We start from the raw sequence: 18,204 nt of genomic DNA on the forward strand, positions 1-18,204 counted from the left end.
AGTGTTGTTGTGGCTTTGTTAGTCCTAGGATATGAGATAGACAAGGTGGGTGAACTAATATCTTGTACAGTAACTCCTTGCTTAACATTGTAGTTATGTTCCTGAAAAATGCGACTTTAAGCGAAACGATGTTAAGTGAATCCAGTTTCCCCATAAGAATTAATATAAATGTGGGGGTTAGGTTCCAGGGAAATTTTTTTCTCCAGACAAAAAACTATATATTGTATGTACACACATACAGTATAGGTTTTAAATGATTTAATACTGTACACAGCAATGATGATTGTGAAGCTTGGTTGAGGTGGTGAAGAGAGAGTGTGGGATATTTCCCAGGGAATGCCTTGCTGCTAAATGATGAACTAGCATTCAGCTGAGCCCTCAAGGGTTAACACATTGTTAATGTAGCGTCACGCTCTACAAGGCAGCACAAATGGAGGGAGGAGAAACAGCATGGCAGACAGACACACACAGTGTGTGAGGTGGGGAGGGAGAGAAAGAGATGTGTATCGCCCCTTTAAGAACGCTGGCCCCACTCTAAGTACATTGCCTTTAAAAAGATCAGGAAGTTGAGACAGCAGCTGTGGCCAGCAAGCTCTCCTCACCCTGCTCTATATGGGGCAGGAGTAGGGGGAAGGGGGACACCCTGACATTAGCCCCTCTCCCCCCCCCTTTCCCTGCACAGCTAGCAGGAGGCTCCCGGGAGCAGCTCCAAGGCGGAGGGCAGGAGCAGCACATGGCAGTGGGGATGGCAATTGGTAGCCTGCTGGGCAGCTGCTGCACAGGGAACTTAGAGGAGTGCGGAGCTGATGCGGGGGTGGGGGCGGGGGGGCTGCTGGCCTACCCTGGTTCCAAGCCCCCACCAGCTAGCTGCAATGGGCTGCTCTTCCTGCAAGCAGTGGACAAAGCAGGCCGCTACCAAACAGCGTTATAAGGGAGTATTGCGCAACTTTAAATGAACATGTTCCCTTATTGATCAGCAATGTAACAACATTAACTGGAATGACTTTAAGTGAGGAGTTACTGTATTAGAAAAATGTCTGTAGTGGAAGTTACAAGGTTCTGAGCTTCACAGGGCTCTTCCATTGTGGAGAAGGAAATCAGTGTTTCTGAGCTAGATACAAGTTGGGACAAATTAAGCATAAGGAAATAACGTTGTGGGAAACCCCTTGAAATGAAGTAGGCAATTAATGATTAGCAGGCAGTAGGGTATGTTGTAAGTTGTTGTAATGAGTCAAAAAACTAGTGTGTCTGAGTCCATGGTTTTTAGTGTCTAGCAGAGTTACGAAAATAAATTTCCAGGCTCACCTTTTGAAGGTGTTGTGAAGGTTCCCCTTGAGGACAAGTACCAAGAGGTCAGATATGGAGTGATCATTTTATGAAACCTGTTTGTCCACAGGTGATATGTTTTTGTCTTTTTACGATTTTTCTGTGTGAGTTCATTTAAAAAATGTAGTGATTGTCTGGTTTCACCCACATAGTTGTTGGGGCATTTGATGCACTGGATGAGGTAAACCACATGTTGTGATAGGCATGTGTGGGACCCAGGGATCTTGAAAGGTGTGTTGGGCAGGTATTGATCATTGTGGCAGTGGAGATATGTCTGCATGTCTTGCATCTGTTCAGGCAGGGTCTGATGCTGCTTTGAGTTGGTGTGTCTGGGTCTGTGGCGAGCTTGTTTTTGGTAGTGAGCTTGTCAGAGTTGGAGAATTGTTCTTAAGGCCAGAAGAGGGGGTTAGGAAAGACTTCCTTCAGCATATGCCCATCAATGTATTTATTTGACGATACCCCAGTTGGGCTCTAGTGTGGAGCAGCAGGTGACAAGTAGGGGGAGTGCAGTCAGTGAGCGGTGTTTTTTCTGTATTGAAGTAGGTTCTCCTGGGGTATTTGGGTGATCCTTTCCATGATGCAATCTACTTCTCTGGTGATGTGTCCTTGTTTAGTGAAGGAGGCTTTAAGTCCGTTAAGGTGTATAGCCTGGATTTTCTCTTTGGAGGTGGGCTCGGAGTACTTGGCTGACAGTAGCAGATTTTTTGGTGTGTCTGGGATGGTTACTGAATCTGTGAAGGTAAGTGTGGTGATGTGTGGGTTTCATGTATACAGTTATTGGTAGGGTTTCATTGTTGAAGTTAGTCATGGTGTCCAAGAAGCTGATGCTGGTGTGGAAGTGTCCTGCACAGAGTGTAATAGATCGATGGTGGTTGTTGAAGTGGTGGAAATCTGTGAAGTAGTTTAGGTCTTCTGTCCAGAGAATAAAAATGTCATTGATGTAACTCAGATATATTGGTATGTTGATTTTTGTGGTGCATTTTTCCAGAAATTTTTCCTCAAGGTGGCCCATGAAGAGGTTGGTGTATAGGGGAGCCACCTTAGTACCCATGGCTGTACCCAGAGTTTGGACAAAATGTCTGTTGTTAATGTGAAGTTTTTGTGGGTGAGGATGAAATAGATGCATTTGGCAATAGGCATAGGGTGGATTTTCAAACGTACGTTATCTGTAGGTATTTGAGGCAGGCAGCAATGCTGTTGTGGAGGATGTTGATGCAGAGGGAGGTGATATCAATGGTGGTAAGGATGGTGTTAATGTTGCAGAATTTCTGATGGAAGTCAGTAATGCCTTGGCGCATAGTTAAGTGTTTTAGCAGACTGTACCATTACAGAATACTGATCTAATGGCACTTCAGCCATGCCATGTCAACATTACTACCCCTTGGCATTGCAGAGCAGGCTTCTTTGGGTTTTCTCTGCACTGGCCAGTTGATTCATGACTGTGTAGATATACTAACTATTCAGCCTTCATCTCAGGGAAACTGTGTGCAGCAACTGCAGTAATGGAGTAGGTTTGGGGGAAATTTCTCCTCTGGACTTCACAGATACAGGCTTTGTACTTGATTTGTGCACATAAAGGTTTAGGGCCCCTCTGGATTTAAAAAATCATAAGAGGTCAGTCACTAATTCTGTAGGTGTGTTGGGTTCCAACCCTCTCGTACTGTTTGAGTTCTTCTTATAACATACGTTTTATGTTTCATTGAGACTCCTTGTGCTCACCATAGGAAAACTTTGTCTGTAAATGTTTAAGAATAAGCTTGGAAACTCTTGAAGATATCTAAATACTTTTTTTAACTGAGAACTTTTGTTTAAAAAAAAAGAGAAAAAGTTTATCACTGTGTACTATTCTCCATTATGCTGCTGCTTAAATGTTTGACAGGCACTTTGGTTCCGGGACTGCTCTTTTGGCCTCAATTTTTAGACTTGCAGGACAGAAGTAATAAATGTTTCCATATTTGAATATATTTTGGCTTTTATTTTCTGTTAGATAAATTATTTGAAAAACCGAGCTCGAAAGCACAATATCCACTTGAAAACTTTACCCATTGGATTTACAAAAAGGAGAGAGAATTCAACCACTTTCAACAAGAAGTAAGTTTCTAATTAGTTTGGGGACAACTGGACAAAACTTTCATTTAAGTATTACTGAAAAAATAGCTGATGACGAGCTCTTATGTAAGATTTAAAGGCCTGGTAGCGTTTTTCATGACAGAATCACATTAGACCTGAAGTGTGCAAACTTTTTGGCCCGAGGGACGTATCTGGGTCTGGAAGTTGTGTGACAGGCCATGAATGCTCACAGAATTGGGAGTTGGGGTGCAGGAGGGAGTGATGGCTCCAGTTGGGGGTGTGGGCTCTGGGGTGGCACTGGGGATGAGGGGCTCGGGGTGCAGGAGGGAATTCTTGGCTAGGACCAAGGGGTTTGAGGGAGGAGGGGGATCAGGGCTGGGGCTGGGGCACGCGAGGGGGCTAGAGGTGAAGGCTCCGGGCAGCACTTGCCGCTGCTTCTGGGAGCTGCTTCAGGTACGTCCCTCATCCAGCTCCTACACGGAGGCGCGGCCAGGCAGCTCTGTGTGCTGCCCCATCCACAGGTGCTGCCCCTGCAACTCCCATTGGCTGGGAACCACAGCCAGTGGGGGCTGCAGGGACGGCACTTGGGATGGAGGCAGCGTGCAAAGCCCCCTGGCTGCCCCTACATGTAGAAGCCAGAGGGGGAACATGCCGCTGCTTCTAGGAGCCGCGCAGAGCGGGGCAAGCCCCCAACCCCTCTCCCCAGATGGAGCGCCAGAGCAGGGCAAGCCCCAGACGCTGCTCCCTGGCGGGAGTTCGAGTACCAGATTAAAACATCTGGAGGGCTGGATGCACCCCTGGACCGTAGTTTGCCTACCCCTGCATTAGACAGTGAACAATACTCCATGAAATATTTTTGGAAACATATTCAGATGGAAATTTTGTACTAAATTTTTCTACAGTCCTCTAGTATTCAGCTTCTTCAGTGACGATTTATTATAGCCCAAACTTCAATTGGGGTTCTTCTGTTGTGCTTGGGCTGATGTTTCCCACTGTCATAAAGTAGTCACTGATTGTCATAGTCGGAAATCCAAGTACTGAAGTCAGCAAAGTGGCATCATAACATCCATTGCTGGTGCTAGTCAATTTAATTGTTGTCTTTACTGAACAATGGTATTCACAAAGAGAGTGAGAGCGAGGTTCTTCCTTCTTCATAAATTAATTTGGGCTTTTACTTGCATGCATGTCTGTGATGGAGGACAAACGAGATTTTTTTTTTTAATGCTTTTACCAAAATGATTTTCCCCTCAGATTTCCTTGCTAAGGATTTGTAACTCTTTAGTCCCTAGACGAATTCTGTATCTGTCAATCTTCCATTAATTGGGATTACCAAAGTACTTGCTAATCAAAGATACTCTTGACTTTCTTTTTCTTTGATTGGGAGGGTGGGTACATCTGTTTAAGATGAAAAGACTTGCTGAAAATGTCTCCCTCTCATGGAGGGGAAAGGATGTGGATTTAAGTCTGCGTTATTCATGAAGCAAACATTTGCCAATATACATAAAGTTTATATTCCTTGTATAGTACTGTGTCATAATACAAAAATGTAGTAACTTGGTGAAGAGTGTTTCTGTGAACTACAGGGACAGGTCCAAAGTTAATATGAGGGCTCAATGAAATTTAAATATTTGATTGAGCTGGGGAGGAGGGACAGTAAACACTTTGAGAGCCTCAGATAATAGCCACTTGGAGCAGGCTTTTTCCCTGATGGCTTCTCTTTGGGCTTCTCCTCCTTCACCCCTGCTTACTGGTTTTGGTCACACGTTCTGCTCCTAGATTTGTTTTCTATTCAGTTAATGCCATTTACAGTTAGTTATCTGGTAACAATGAATGGAGGAGAACTTGACAATATTTTAGTGACTAAACCACTAGGTGTCCCTCTTGTAATGGCTTAGCAAGTAAATTTGCCTGCATAAATAAATAAATAAAAACTAGCATAATTTCTTCTGTTTTGAAACAAAAGCAGTTTTTTCTCGTTGGTGGAGAAACCTGATTCTTAGCAGAACATAATGCATAAAAGAATTTCTGAAATGTTAGCTTTCTGTGTTACATACTTTAAAATAGAGGATCTAAGTGTCAGGGAAAATCCACAGGAGGGGTTAAAGGAGAGGAAATGTGAGGTTTTTCCCATTTAAATTTCTCATGAATTCTTACATTGATGAGGATTCCTGGCTTCCTCAGAACAGAGCACAAGGCAACCCCCAAATACTGCAGATCTCTGCATCAATGGCTGAGAGTTGTGAGGGGCACAACCACAAAAACATTCTCCTCACTGGTAATTCCTGTACACGAGACAGCCACACACTGACAGATATTTGTTGCTGTTATGTAGTGTGGCTTTTTAAACTCTTCTGTTCACAAAAGTACTTTCACATATGGAAACACACGGCTGAGCGCTGGGGATCAATTTATCTCTGCATTGAATTACATATGTCTATACATTTATATTAATACATTTATTGAACAGAGACCCTTTTTAAGATCTAGCAGGATTGGTGTGTTATTTGTAGGTAAATAGTTAAGCATGGGACTATTTCAGGACCAGCCAGAAAGGAATAAGACAATGACTTTTTTTCTGTCGTAGTGTAGAACAATTTTTGTTTTGAAATGTTAATCTTTCATAGACACATTCTAGTGTCATCAAGTGGCACAGCAACATCATTCTTTAGGAAAGTAGCCGTCTGTTTTCTGCAAATATATTTCCAGGCAGTGAGAGTGATACACATTTTGTGGATGAGTATGAAAGGGAGGTATTAAATACAAATTTTACATGGTAAAGTGCAGTTTTGCCTCCACTGCGGGGGCAGGGCAGGGGGAGGGGAAAGTATTGCAGATACTGCAAAATGCCCGTTCCCAGCTGTATTGGAACAGGTGTCGTCATTATCAAGGCTAAGAAGTCTGCCTTTTCTGTTTAACACTGACTATGCTATAACTAGAAAATAGAGTCCAATCAAAGTTGTGACAAAATGATATTTGGGCAGCCTTCTGATGAAGAAAGTTGTCTAAGATGCTGTGAGAAAACAAGTTATGTTACTGGGAGCCACCTGTATCTCTTTGTGTGTCCTACTGTGGTCCATATTTCTTTGCAAATCAGTGGTAAACCTTGAAATCTGCAGTATCTGTCAAAATGGGACATCCCAATTATTCAAATAATGTAAAGGCTCATAGAGCATCCTCTTTATGAGCATGTTCTCATTGACAACTGTTCACAAACAGTTAAGGTAGATTATATGCAAACTCTCATCTCTTCGATTTCATACAAACATTTAGACAATGAAGCCATAACTTTAGAGGTTGGCAATAGTATTTAAATAGGTGATGCTTAGGATATTGGAAATGACTTTGAAGGAGTACTTCTTGCTCCTCATCTGCTGTGTCCAAAAAACAAACAAACCATTTTAAATCAATTAAACTTCAGTTTGGCCTTTGAAATTAGAGACACAGACATGCACATTCAGTATAGATCAAATTATTTACTGGAAATCATGGCTAGATAAATTGTTACATTTAGGAAATCAGATTTTTTTTAACTCTTATTGTCTAATGCCTCTAGTAAGATTATACTAATCTGAGGTATACTTCAGGGGAAACTTAAATACATGAAAATCTCTGCACTTCTTAATTTCGTTAAAATAATGAACAGAAGCCATATTGCAATGCTAAGGTTTAGACTACTCAGAAATGCAAAGGTATTTTGAATTAAATGTACCCTATCAGGGCTGTTAAGCCTAAATCTAGAAGTACAGTTGCTTTTTTTTTTGCTTGCTGTCTGGGTCTCATTGCAATCAGTGGTGCAGGTACGATTTTTGTAGTGGGGCTGCTAAAAGTGTAAACCATGTATTTGGGTTGCTATCACTACTTCAGACCAGGGGGTGCACCCCTACATCCTTAGTTCCAGTACCTGTGATCACAGTGTGACTCTTTCTCTGCCTACAAGCATGAAGGAGGCCAGGTAGCATTACATGAATGCTGCTCACTAATGATCGGAGAGAATGATTCCTGTGCATTTCAATAATTTGATAGTCTCATGAAAATGGAGGGATGACATACAAACATGAAGAAAGGCTACATCCCAGCTCAGCTCTTGGCAGGTTGTCTAGCCTGGAAGTGTGATAGAAACCTAAATGTGTTAGTTCTTGTGCAGGGAAGCTGATGGGCATTTTTGTTTCCTCAAAAGAATCCAAGAAGAGGACAAAACACATTTTTAAAGAAGGTTAAATTTTGGACTAGTCAACCTTGGCAAAGTCTTTCGGTTTCCACAGAACCTTTAATTCAAACCCAATGTGCTTGAATATTGCAGCACATGTGGTTAGTAAGATCTCCTGCTGTTCTGAGGCCTCTTGGGAGAAGACCATATGTGTTACAAAGGAAATGTTTTTCAATCAGTTTCTTGGTGGATAGTCTTGCTTTACAATTTACTACAATTGGGAAATGCTTCAGTTTTAAGTAGAAATAACCCAACTTTATTGTTTGTCTGTTGCATCTCAGTTGGGAATTAGTTTAGCTGAGCTTCAACGAAGTGTGGGTCCCTTCTGCTGTTCAATGTCGTTAGCTGTAGGTATAGTGGCACTAGAGACAGTGTATTTTCGTGAAAGCTTGAAACTATTATTCATTTATTTTTATTGAGGGGCTTTTGGATTTCTCAAGAGAATCCAGTGACTTAATTGAACTGGATCTGTGTTGCCTAAAGCAGGTTAAGGCAATATTATCAGAAGGAGTAAACATTTAATCCCCTTATACTTAAACTGCTGTACTGAGGGTGAGATGGACCCACAGTGGCAAATCAGGGTTAAAGGATGACTGGTACTTCATTAAACTTCCCCATTTCTTCCCTCTCCCCTTTTGGTTGATGCGGTATAACCTGCATAGAGCAGATGCTATTGTATATGTGAACATGCACATGCCCGGATCTAAGGTATTTCCACATATTCTTTTCAATAACTTCATATGGCATCTATTATTCAATAGAATAAAATCCTCAATGAGTCATTCTGTCTCACAGGATTTCACTTTAAGTGAAGTTCGCTGTAATCACAATTGTAATTGGTACATTACAATGCATTGAACAATTTGAGATTTTCAGTCTACTTCTATTTTTATATATATATATATATATATATATATATATATATATATATATTAGTGCCTTCTGTATCTGAGTTCATTGTAAGCAGATTCCAATATACTTTGTTTGAGATTTTGGATGATGAAAGTTTAGCATTTCCTGTTAGCAAATTAGGATGTGAATAGTGCTAGCTAGGACAGTTATTAATACAATTACTAATAAAGCAAGCTGATTCTTGTGTTGATCAAGGCTGGCTTCTAGGACTGAGTTTGTATAAAAGCTAAAAGAACAGTCAGATGAGAAAATTTATACATGATACTTTTCATAAAAGTACATTGGGAATTGATGAACTAAAACCCTAACATTTATAACTTTAACTGAGAAACCTGAAGCTTATCTATTAAAATACCTTAATATAAACACTCTTAATAATATTCTCTCCTGTCTCTGAGAAATAATTTCTAGTATCCTTACATTTGACTTGATTTTTTATGGTTTTGTGGAAAGCAGATGACAAATGTAAACCAGTCAGTGTCGCATGTAAACCTAGTACACTAGGCAAAATCAGAGAAGAGTAAGGAGAAAAATACAATGCACAGTTCTACTCATTGGGCAGGAGAAGCAAGAGCTTAATAAATTTACGAGCAGGGCTTGTAAGTTCTTTATTAACAGGTCTGCATCTGACATATCTCTGAAAGGCAAAAAGGGTATCGTGGCTTCACCCCTCCGGTGAACAAAAAAGTGGCTAAAAGAGCTTTGTTTTCTGAAATAGAGTTTACATTGAGGCAAAAAACAAGCAGGGAAAATTTAAAACCCCGAAGTAGAATTTGAGAGTTAAGAGCATGTGAAAATAGGGTTATAACAAACTGCTTGCAACCTTAAGTTGCAAAACCTAACCTAACAAAGCCTAACAAGAGCCCACTATAATATTAAACTGATTGTAATAGTGGCTATGTTTGTATATATGTATAAATGCTGCTTTGCAGGATTGCAAAAGGGGTTTTGTGAATGAGCACATGATAGGATGTTTTGGTGGCCCATGAAACTCACAAGATGCAGATTCTACATGTTTTCATGAAATTCATAGACATTGTGTCCTATCAAATATATTTTTCTTAGGCCATGGCTACACTTACAGTTCTGCAGCGCTGGTAGTTACAGCTATGTTCGTACAGCTGTGTAGGGCCAGCACTGCAGTGTGGCCACACTGACAGCTACCAGTGCGGCAGTGTGGCCACATTTGCAGCACTTGCAGCGCTGTTGGGAGTGATGCATTGTGGGCAGCTATCCCACAGAGCACCTCGTCCCATTTTGGCTCTGTGGCTTGTGGGAAGGGGACGGAAGGGTGCGGGTCTTTCCTCTTCCTGTTCCAACGCCCCGTGGTGCTTTGCTACACATTCCGAGCAGTTTGGCAGCATTGTGAGTCTGCAGCGCGATTTCTGTTACAAATGGAGCCTGAGCTGCTGAGGACCTTGCTGATGAATGTTGCCAGCACATCACGCATGGCAGTGGAGCTATTCCTTCAGCTGCAAAGTGACAGTGAAGGGTCAGACGATGATATTGATTCGCCTGACGCTCAAGACAGTAAATTGCTTGTGGCAGTAACAGACGTGCTCAGCACCATGGAACGGCGCCTTTGGGCTCGGGAAACGAGCACTGAGTGGTGGGATCACATCGTCCTGCAAGCCTGGGATGACTAGCAGTGGCTGCAGAACTTTCAGATGAGAAAAGCCACTTTCATGGGACTGTGTGCTGAGCTCGCCCCTACCCTGCGGCGCAGGGACACGAGATTGAGAGCTGCCCTGCCAGTGGAGAAGCGGGTGGCTATTGCAATCTGGAAGCTGGCAACTCCAGACAGCTACCGATCGGTGGCGAACCAGTTTGGAGTGGGAAAGTCCACCGTTGGAATAGTGCTGATGCAAGTTTGCACAGCCATTAATCGCACCCTGCTAAGAAGAACTGTGACTCTGGGGAACGTGCAGGACATTGTGGATGGCTTTGCACAAATGGGTTTCCCTAACTGTGGAGAGGCAATAGATGGGACGCATATTCCTATTCTGGCACCACCCCACCTGGCATCAGAGTACATTAATCGCAAGGAGTATTTCTCCGTGGTTCTCCAAGCGCTTGTGGATCACCATGGGCTTTTCACTGACATTTACTCAGGATGGCCTGGAAAGGTGCATGATGCACGCATCTTTTGGAACAGTGCAACAGGAAGCTGATGGCCGGGACTTTTTTCCCAGACCGCAAGATCACAGTAGGGGACGTCGAAATGCCCACTGTGATCCTTGGAGACCCCGCTTACCCCTTAATGCCATGGCTCATGAAACCGTATACAGGGAAGCTTGACAGGAGCAAGGACCGGTTCAACTACAGGCTGAGCCGGTGCAGAATGACTGTGGAGTGTGCTTTTGGCCGTTTGAAAGCCCGCTGGTGTTGTCTTTATGGGAAGCTGGATTTGGGGGAAAGCCGCATCTCCGCTGTTATATCCGCGTGCTGTACCCTCCATAATATTTGTGAAGGGAAAGGTGAAAGATTCAGTGAGGAATGGACCTCCGAGGTTCGACGGCTAGAGGCTGAATTTGCACAGCCAGAGAGCAGGGCTACTAGAGAGGCCCAGCAAAGGGCTTCAAGGATTAGGGATGCCTTAAGGGAGCAATTTGATGCTGAGAGCCAACAGTAATGTTTGGTGCCTTTGCTGTGCTCGTTTTTCCCTTGGGGTACAGTATTTACCACTTTCTGCAATAATAAAAACTATTGTAAAAGCCATGAAATCCTTTATTCAAAATACAGTACATAAAAGGGCAGGGGGTTAAGGTGGTGGACTGTACATTCAGAGGTTTGAATATGTCCTGTTTGGATTGCTGTTCAATGTCTGCTGCACTTCAGGATTAATATGCTGCAGCATCATGGGGGTGGAGTGCACAGGGTAAGGATTGTAGTTATCAGTGCTGGTAGGTGATCGTATAGGTGTTGGGGGCAGCTGGGGGTAGTAAGAAACAGGATGCTGGAGAAGGGTGTTTTGTGCAAATACTGGGGAACAAGAAAGAGAGCTTTGGGAGGGGTGGGGGTTACCACGGTACAGATCTGCCTGCATGGCTACGAGAGACTGGAAAGAGTCAGTTTGGCGAGCCAGGAGGCTTATCAACTGCTTCGAGGTTTTTCTGATAGCCAATTCCTTTCTCCTGCTTTTTGTTTGTCTCCACTCATGCATTTTCTCTCTCCATTCCTGCGTCATCCTACTTTCTCTGGCGTACTGATTCATAACTGCTTTGATGAATTCTTCTTTTGATTTTCGCGGATTTTTCCTCAAGTTCTGCAAGCGATGGGCAGGCAGTGATCCGGCTGCATTATTCAAGGTCACTTAAAAAAACATAGATAGAAACATGTAATACACAGAGGCTACATTGTTTATTATCACACAGTGAAGGAGTTTGTAGACTTTTTGTAGCATCATTGCCACATACCTAACATAGCACAGAGAGGCCACGGAAGCAAAGGCATGGCGAGCAATGGGGTGAGTGTTTCTGCCCCGACTTCACCTGGGAAGGGGAACTGCCTGATGGCTCACTGGGGTTTCTCTGCACTGGGTAGAGGAGGGAGCTGGGGGCCTGCACAGGGGACAGGAGGGAACAGGAAGCTGCTGACCTGCAAGGGGCGGGGGGGGACCGCGAAGCTGCCGACCTGCAAGGGGGGGGGACCGCAAAGCTGCCGACCTGCAAGGTGGGGGGGGGGCGGGAAGCTGCCGACCTGCACGGGGATGGGACCGCGAACCTGGCGCCCTGCACTGAGCAGTATCCCTACATTCTCAACAGGGTTTCCTACTGCCAGATATATCACTGCTGCGTGTTACCTGGGAAGAGAGGGAGGGTCTTCTACAGCAATGTGGATTCCGCCCTGGTCCCTAAGCAGCTTGCCTGTGTGCAGCAATGGTCCCCCCACCCCTCGCGGCACAGTGGCTCGGACGAATTAGCCTGACCGGGACAAGGACCACGGTAGCTCTCCCTATAAACTTGCGCAAGCACATTGCCCACGCTCTGGCTGCAAGTTTTCAAGAGATTACCGAGGCCAATTACAGAGACGTGATAGAGCAAATCAATGGGCTATTCCACGTTTAGGCATGCATGCAGGCAGCCATAACCCCAACCCTCCTCTCCCAAAACATAAAATCTGCTTACCCGGAACACGCTCCTCTGCTTCTTCTTCACCAACAACTTCCCGCTGCTGCGACTGGCTAGCCTCCTCCTGGCTTGAGAAGAGCTCCTGGCTGCATGCCTCCTGGGACTCTGGGGTGTCTCCCTCCACCCCAGTAGCCTCACTCTCCGCTTCCTCTACACCCTCCCCCACTTCTCCCTGCTCTGAACTCTCCATCGTGCTCCTCGGATTGGCAGTGGGGTCACACCCAAGTATGGCATCCAGCTCCTTGTAAAAACGGCAGGTCGTGGGGGCAGCTCCTGAGCGGCGATTTCCCTCACGGGCTTTGCAATAGGCACTGCGCAGCTCCTTTATTTTTACCCTGCACTGCAACGCGTCCCGTTCATGGCCCCTTAGCTGCAAGGACTTTGATATCTGCCCATAGGTATCATAATTTCTCCCGCTGGAGCGCAGCTGTGATTGCACAGCTTCCTCACCCCAAACACTGATGAGGTCCTGCAGCTCGGAACTGTTCCATGCTGGGGCTCGTTTGGGGCGTGGAGGCATGGTCGCTGATTGATTGATTGCACTCCACACCTGGCTGAGCAAACAGGAAGGGGATTTTTAAAATTCCCGGGGCATTTAAAGGGGGGGGTCAGCTGAGCCCAGGGCAGTGGAGTGTGAAACGATTACCAGAGTGGCTGAAAAGGTATGCTGGGATACCTCCTTATACCCTGGAGGCCAATAAAAGCGCTGTTGGTGTCCACACCTGATGACCAGCGCTGCATCACCAGTGCTGGAATCGCTACACCCGAGGCAGACCAGGTGTACAGCCAGCGCTGCAACCAGGGAGTTGCAGCGCTGGCTGTGCTTTGCAAGTGTGGCCACATCCTGAGTTGCAGCGCTGTAACCCCCTCACCAGCGCTGCAACTCTCCAGTGTAGCCAAGCCCTCAGAGGGGGAAGCTAAGTCCCAGGCACATCTGGGAAGTGGATCAGAAAGCTGAATGCTTGAAGTGTGTACTTTTTCTTAGGTAGTAAGTAGCAGCTCACACTGCATGTTTGACTTCTGATGCTCTGTAGGAGCGTTTCTGATTCTTAAAATGGACTAAATGTGCAAAAGGTCAGTGATCTTGAGTCAGGATGTGATGGTTCTTTATAATTCAGTAATTTTAGTTTGATTTTATTTTCAAGGTTAGTTGAACAATCTTATCATATTTACTAATGTTAGAATCTGTAAATGCGGTTTGTCTCTCATTGCTCCTCATGTTTATCTGGTTGAGGCTACTTGATTTAAAGTAATTAAGGCTATGTCTACACTACCCGCCGAATCGGCAGGCAGTGATTGATCCAGCAGGGATTGATTTTTCACGTCTAGTCTAGACATGATAAATCAACCCCTGAGCCCTCTGCCGTCGACTCCTGTAATCCAGCTCCGCGAGAAGCGCAGGCAGAGTCAATGGGGGAGCGGCAGCAGTCAACTCACCGCGATGAAGACACCACGGTAAGTTGATCTAAGTACGTCTACTTCAGCTCCATTATTCACGTATTTGAAGTTGTGTAATTTAGATTGATTCCTCCCCTCCCCCGCTCATCCCCCAGTGTAGACCAGGGCAAAGATAATGTCCAGAAGAGGTGGGAGTGGTCTCATGTGACTGCTTTCAAGGAGTTTATCCGCAGAGTGATAGAGAGTTGGAATTAGCTTTGGTAAATGTAAACATTGAACCAAAGGCTAATTTGAGGGCAGGAAAATCGAGTTTAGTTTTTTTATTGAAAAGATCTGTTGAATGAGGGTCATCCCAGCTTTTGAGAGGTGTTTGGACAATTTCAAGTACTATAAAATCGTGGGCAAGTGGTTCTTGGATTGATCAACAGTAAATGTCGTCTACTTAATTTCAGATAGACAGGGTAGAGATTCTTTAATAGAAAACAAAGCAAGGAATGAGCAAAGGGTCTGATTCTCTTCTCATCGTTGTAAACCAATTATATTCATGTAAAACAGGAAAACAAAGCTGAACACTTTTTGCCCTCCATCCCTTAAATACATACAGTTACTGTACTTTTAAATCACTGAGCTTCCTTTCAGTGCTGCTTCTGCCTCTACTGCACTTCCATAGTCTGCGTGTAGGGGGGAGGGGTGGGGAGCCGGGGGGAGGGGTTGATTCCCATCTCTGAATTCTGTTAAATCTGCTGAGTGGCAGATCTGCAGAATGCAAGTGAGATGACTCTGATAAGGGTGAATCTGCTGCTGCTTTCTCCCTGCTTCTCTGCCAGGAGGAAGGAAGGAAAAGGTTCTATGGCAGTTGGTGAAGGAGAAGGATCACAGAAATGGGGTGTCTGAGGGAAATACTGTTGTTAGCAGAGTGCTATTTAGGACCACCAGGTGCTGGTAGAGCCTTGAGGCCAGACTTACTGTGATATTTAAGTACCAACAAGTGCAGATAGGCTACAAATACAGAGCAGGTTAGGCACCTTAAATCTGTACTTAGGCCCTTTTGAAAATACCAGTAGTTACCTATCCTGTCTCCTTAGGTACCCAGATACCTATAAATCTGTCTCTTGGGGCCTAGAAGCTACAGTGTCTGCAGCACTTGCCTAAATCATGGTACACAGAACCACATTGCTAGGGATTGTTTCAGCAAAAAGGTTGGAGAGCACAGCAGTCCAGATACTCTACAACAGTATGTCTCAAATTTGGCCACCAGGGGCTTTTTCATGTGGCCAAAGCATTCTGAGTGGTGATGGGCCGGGGGGGGGGGGGGGGGGGGAAGGATGTGCAAAGCAGCCTTCCCCTGGGGCTGCCAGGGGGGGTTAGGCCTTGCCCACCTCCGGAGCAACAAACGCCAGAGAAGCAGACAGCCGGTGAGAGTTCCCCATCACCCTTGGCCCCCACTGCCTCCCCACCTTCCCTTCCAAGGCTTAATTTGTCCTCCAGTTTGCCAGAGCTGAGTAAGTCTGCTGTTAAAAATGTTATTTTTGTTTGTTACTATCACTTTTCACTGCCTCCCAGCTAGCTAACAAGTCTGCTGCTGTGAAAAGTGATATTAACAAACATACAGATAACACTTTTCATAGACACAGACTTACTGGCTAGCAAATTTAAAAAAAAAAAAAACAACAAGCAAAAGAAACAACAAAACATGCAAAGCATCTTATTTGTTTCTATTCAGTTTAAGTCCAGTAAAGAATAGAGATAACTGTACATTATTTTATTATTGAGTCTGCAAAAAAACCCCTACATAAATGACTATATGTATATGTGCATATTTATTTGTTTTCCCCAAAGTTAATTAAATATTTTAGGGAAAATTGTCATAGTGGCCAGCAGCAAGAGTTGGTGGCCACACTCTGAGGCCACCAAAAAACTGGTTGCGAGAACCCCTGCTCTGAGGAGGTGATGACCATGCTGCTCATAGAGCTGCCACAGTTGTTATATCTGAGTGTCTCTAATATTGAAAGAAATGACAGTAACAATTGCTGTGTTCCTTGCTTATAGGAGCAGAGGCTTGGTTTTCTTATGGATTATTTGCTTGTATGTTTGTGTGGGGAAATTAGGAAAAGCATAGCTGAAGAAATTACTTTATGTTGCAAATTTAAAAGGTTTTTGGCAGGGTAAGGGGGAAGCAGATGATGTTTTTTCAGGAAGAACCAGTAGCTGCTAAAAAGCCTACACATTTTAGAACCTAATTTGCATAAATATTTTTAAGTTTGGTACATCTCACTTAGGAGAAGAGGTGCTTAGATTGCTATCCAATTCATGTTCTGGGCCACCCTGCCCAACAAGTGTTGCAGAGCCCTGCTATCCTATAAGGCCGGGGCCATTGAAGTGCCCGCAACGGCCTCATCTGGGGAGGACGAGAGCACCGGCACATGGCCTTGGTCGCTGCCTTCACCGGCAAGAGAGTCATGTTCGTGTGTCGGTGATGCCAAGACCGCCACCGGTGCCGATGTCAGAGCGGCAGGCAGAGGTACTGGCATAGTCTCCAGAGGTAGTCTTGCCTCCATGCAGCACCTGGCGTCGAAAGATGCAGACAAGACTGACGCTGACCTCGATCTTGATGCCTGGCTCTGACCCTGGGCTTGATGATAAGACCAGGGATCCAAAAGGGCCACTGAGCTGGTGGTTGCCATTGGGGTGGCCATGGTGCCAGAGGAGGCTGGCAGTGTCGCCTAGATCTTAGACCTCCTGCTGCTGGACCTATCTTAAGGATAAGTTTCTGCCTCGGACTCTGAGGTCTCCAAAAAGGAAGACCACGGAGGAGCAGTACTAGAGGTGGTGCCAATGAGCGGTGCCGGGCCTTTGGAGACTGATGTGGTTCCCCCATGTGGATGGCCAGCGCCATGGAGCGGTGCGCCAGAATTGGGGACTGGTGTGGCATTATAGCCAGCTTGCCCCTAGATGAAATAGGTGGCCAGGTTATCACCGGTGCCTTTCCCTCCTTGGAGAAGGCAGTGCCATCAGGCGAATAAGGTCCTGCGCTGCCTCAAAGGCCTCCGGAGTGGAGGGAGTTGAATGTTCCAGCCATGAAGGTCTGGAGAATGATAGTGGGCCAGACTCAACTGGACCCCTTGAGGGGCAGGAGTCGAGAAGCCGCTTGGAGCCACCGGGCCCAAAGTAGGCTGAGTGGGTTGGCGTCTCCCTGCTGCTGGCTCATTAGGCTTAGGAAGGGGAGAGCACTCTCTCTCCTACCTCTTTCTTCTGGGACAGCAGGGATGAAGATCGGCACCTGCCAGAAGTCTTATGTTTGGCACCATGTTGGTGCTGGGGAGTCCTTAGCCTCTTTCCCTGCTGTTGGCTTGCATGCCATTGACACTGGTGTGCTGCAGACGAAGGAGATGTTGCTTGGCATGGGCTCTGCCGACTCAGTCGGACTGTGGATGCAGGGCTGCCTCCATGAGGATAACTCGGAGTCTCTGCTTGTGATTCTTAAGGTTTCTCAGCTGCAACTCTTACAAATGCGGCACTTGTCCTTTTGGTAACAAGGCACTTCAAACAAGAAGTGTGCAGGTCACTTTTTGGCATCAGTTTACTGCAGACTTCACAAGTTTTGAACCCCGGTAACGGAGGCATCCCCTGGTGTTGAGGAAGAAACGGGGAGGGGGGTATAATGGAAACTTAGATAAATGACTACTGACACTACTACTAACTAAGAAACTAACTATATACAGATCACAATGGGACACTGCTAAAGGCTCTTGCAGAAGCAAGAGAGGGAAGTTCCAGCTAGCCATCACTGGCAGTGAGAAGGAACTGAGCGGGGGGTCAGGTCGACTGGGCCATGAAAGCATGACTCCAGGGGCACCCAGGCCAATCCTATGGATACTGCTAAGGGAAAAATCTTCCGGCTGTCGTGCATGCGGCACACACACACCAGATTGGAATTGACATGGACAGGACTCGAAGAAGAACTAGACCTGCCTCTGAGATCAGGCTGTGATGCGTGACAGAAGTACTGATGTGTGTCAGTAGAAATCGTAATTTCAAGCACCAGATTGCTGATGAATCTTCTAGGCTTTCTGGAGTAGAGGCAGCCCTCTGCTCCTGCAAGAGAAATGTCTCCTTAACCACTTTACAGCTGTCCTGGGCCCTTTGGGAAAGGAAGGTCCC

General features: G+C 45.3%; 3 protein-coding genes across 6 annotated transcripts in view; 1 reads left to right on the forward strand and 2 right to left on the reverse strand.

Annotated features, from left to right (window-relative positions):
- LOC127055317 (uncharacterized) overlaps positions 1–18,204 on the reverse strand; it is a 210,018-nt gene that overhangs the window by 120,638 nt on the left and 71,176 nt on the right. The gene's annotated exons all lie outside the window — the stretch shown is intronic.
- The window catches only part of ZNHIT6 (zinc finger HIT-type containing 6), a 66,944-nt gene that overhangs the window by 3,056 nt on the left and 45,684 nt on the right, over positions 1–18,204 (forward strand). For all 4 annotated transcript variants that reach the window (XM_050962206.1, XM_050962209.1, XM_050962207.1 and 1 more), the window contains exon 5: positions 3,314–3,417. In XM_050962206.1, the coding sequence (XP_050818163.1) occupies positions 3,314–3,417 (104 nt within the window). The remainder of the gene's footprint in view (positions 1–3,313; positions 3,418–18,204) is intronic.
- On the reverse strand, positions 11,203–13,545 carry LOC127055330 (zinc finger and SCAN domain-containing protein 20-like). Its single transcript, XM_050962217.1, has 2 exons — positions 12,643–13,545; positions 11,203–11,827 (listed from the first exon to the last, which is right to left on the reverse strand). Exons 1-2 carry the CDS (start codon positions 13,163–13,165, stop codon positions 11,298–11,300), a joined length of 1,053 nt encoding a protein of 350 aa, XP_050818174.1. The 5' UTR covers positions 13,166–13,545; the 3' UTR covers positions 11,203–11,297.

The sequence above is a fragment of the Gopherus flavomarginatus genome, chromosome 7 (assembly GCF_025201925.1).
Source record: "Gopherus flavomarginatus isolate rGopFla2 chromosome 7, rGopFla2.mat.asm, whole genome shotgun sequence".
Classification (NCBI taxonomy): domain Eukaryota; kingdom Metazoa; phylum Chordata; order Testudines; family Testudinidae; genus Gopherus; species Gopherus flavomarginatus.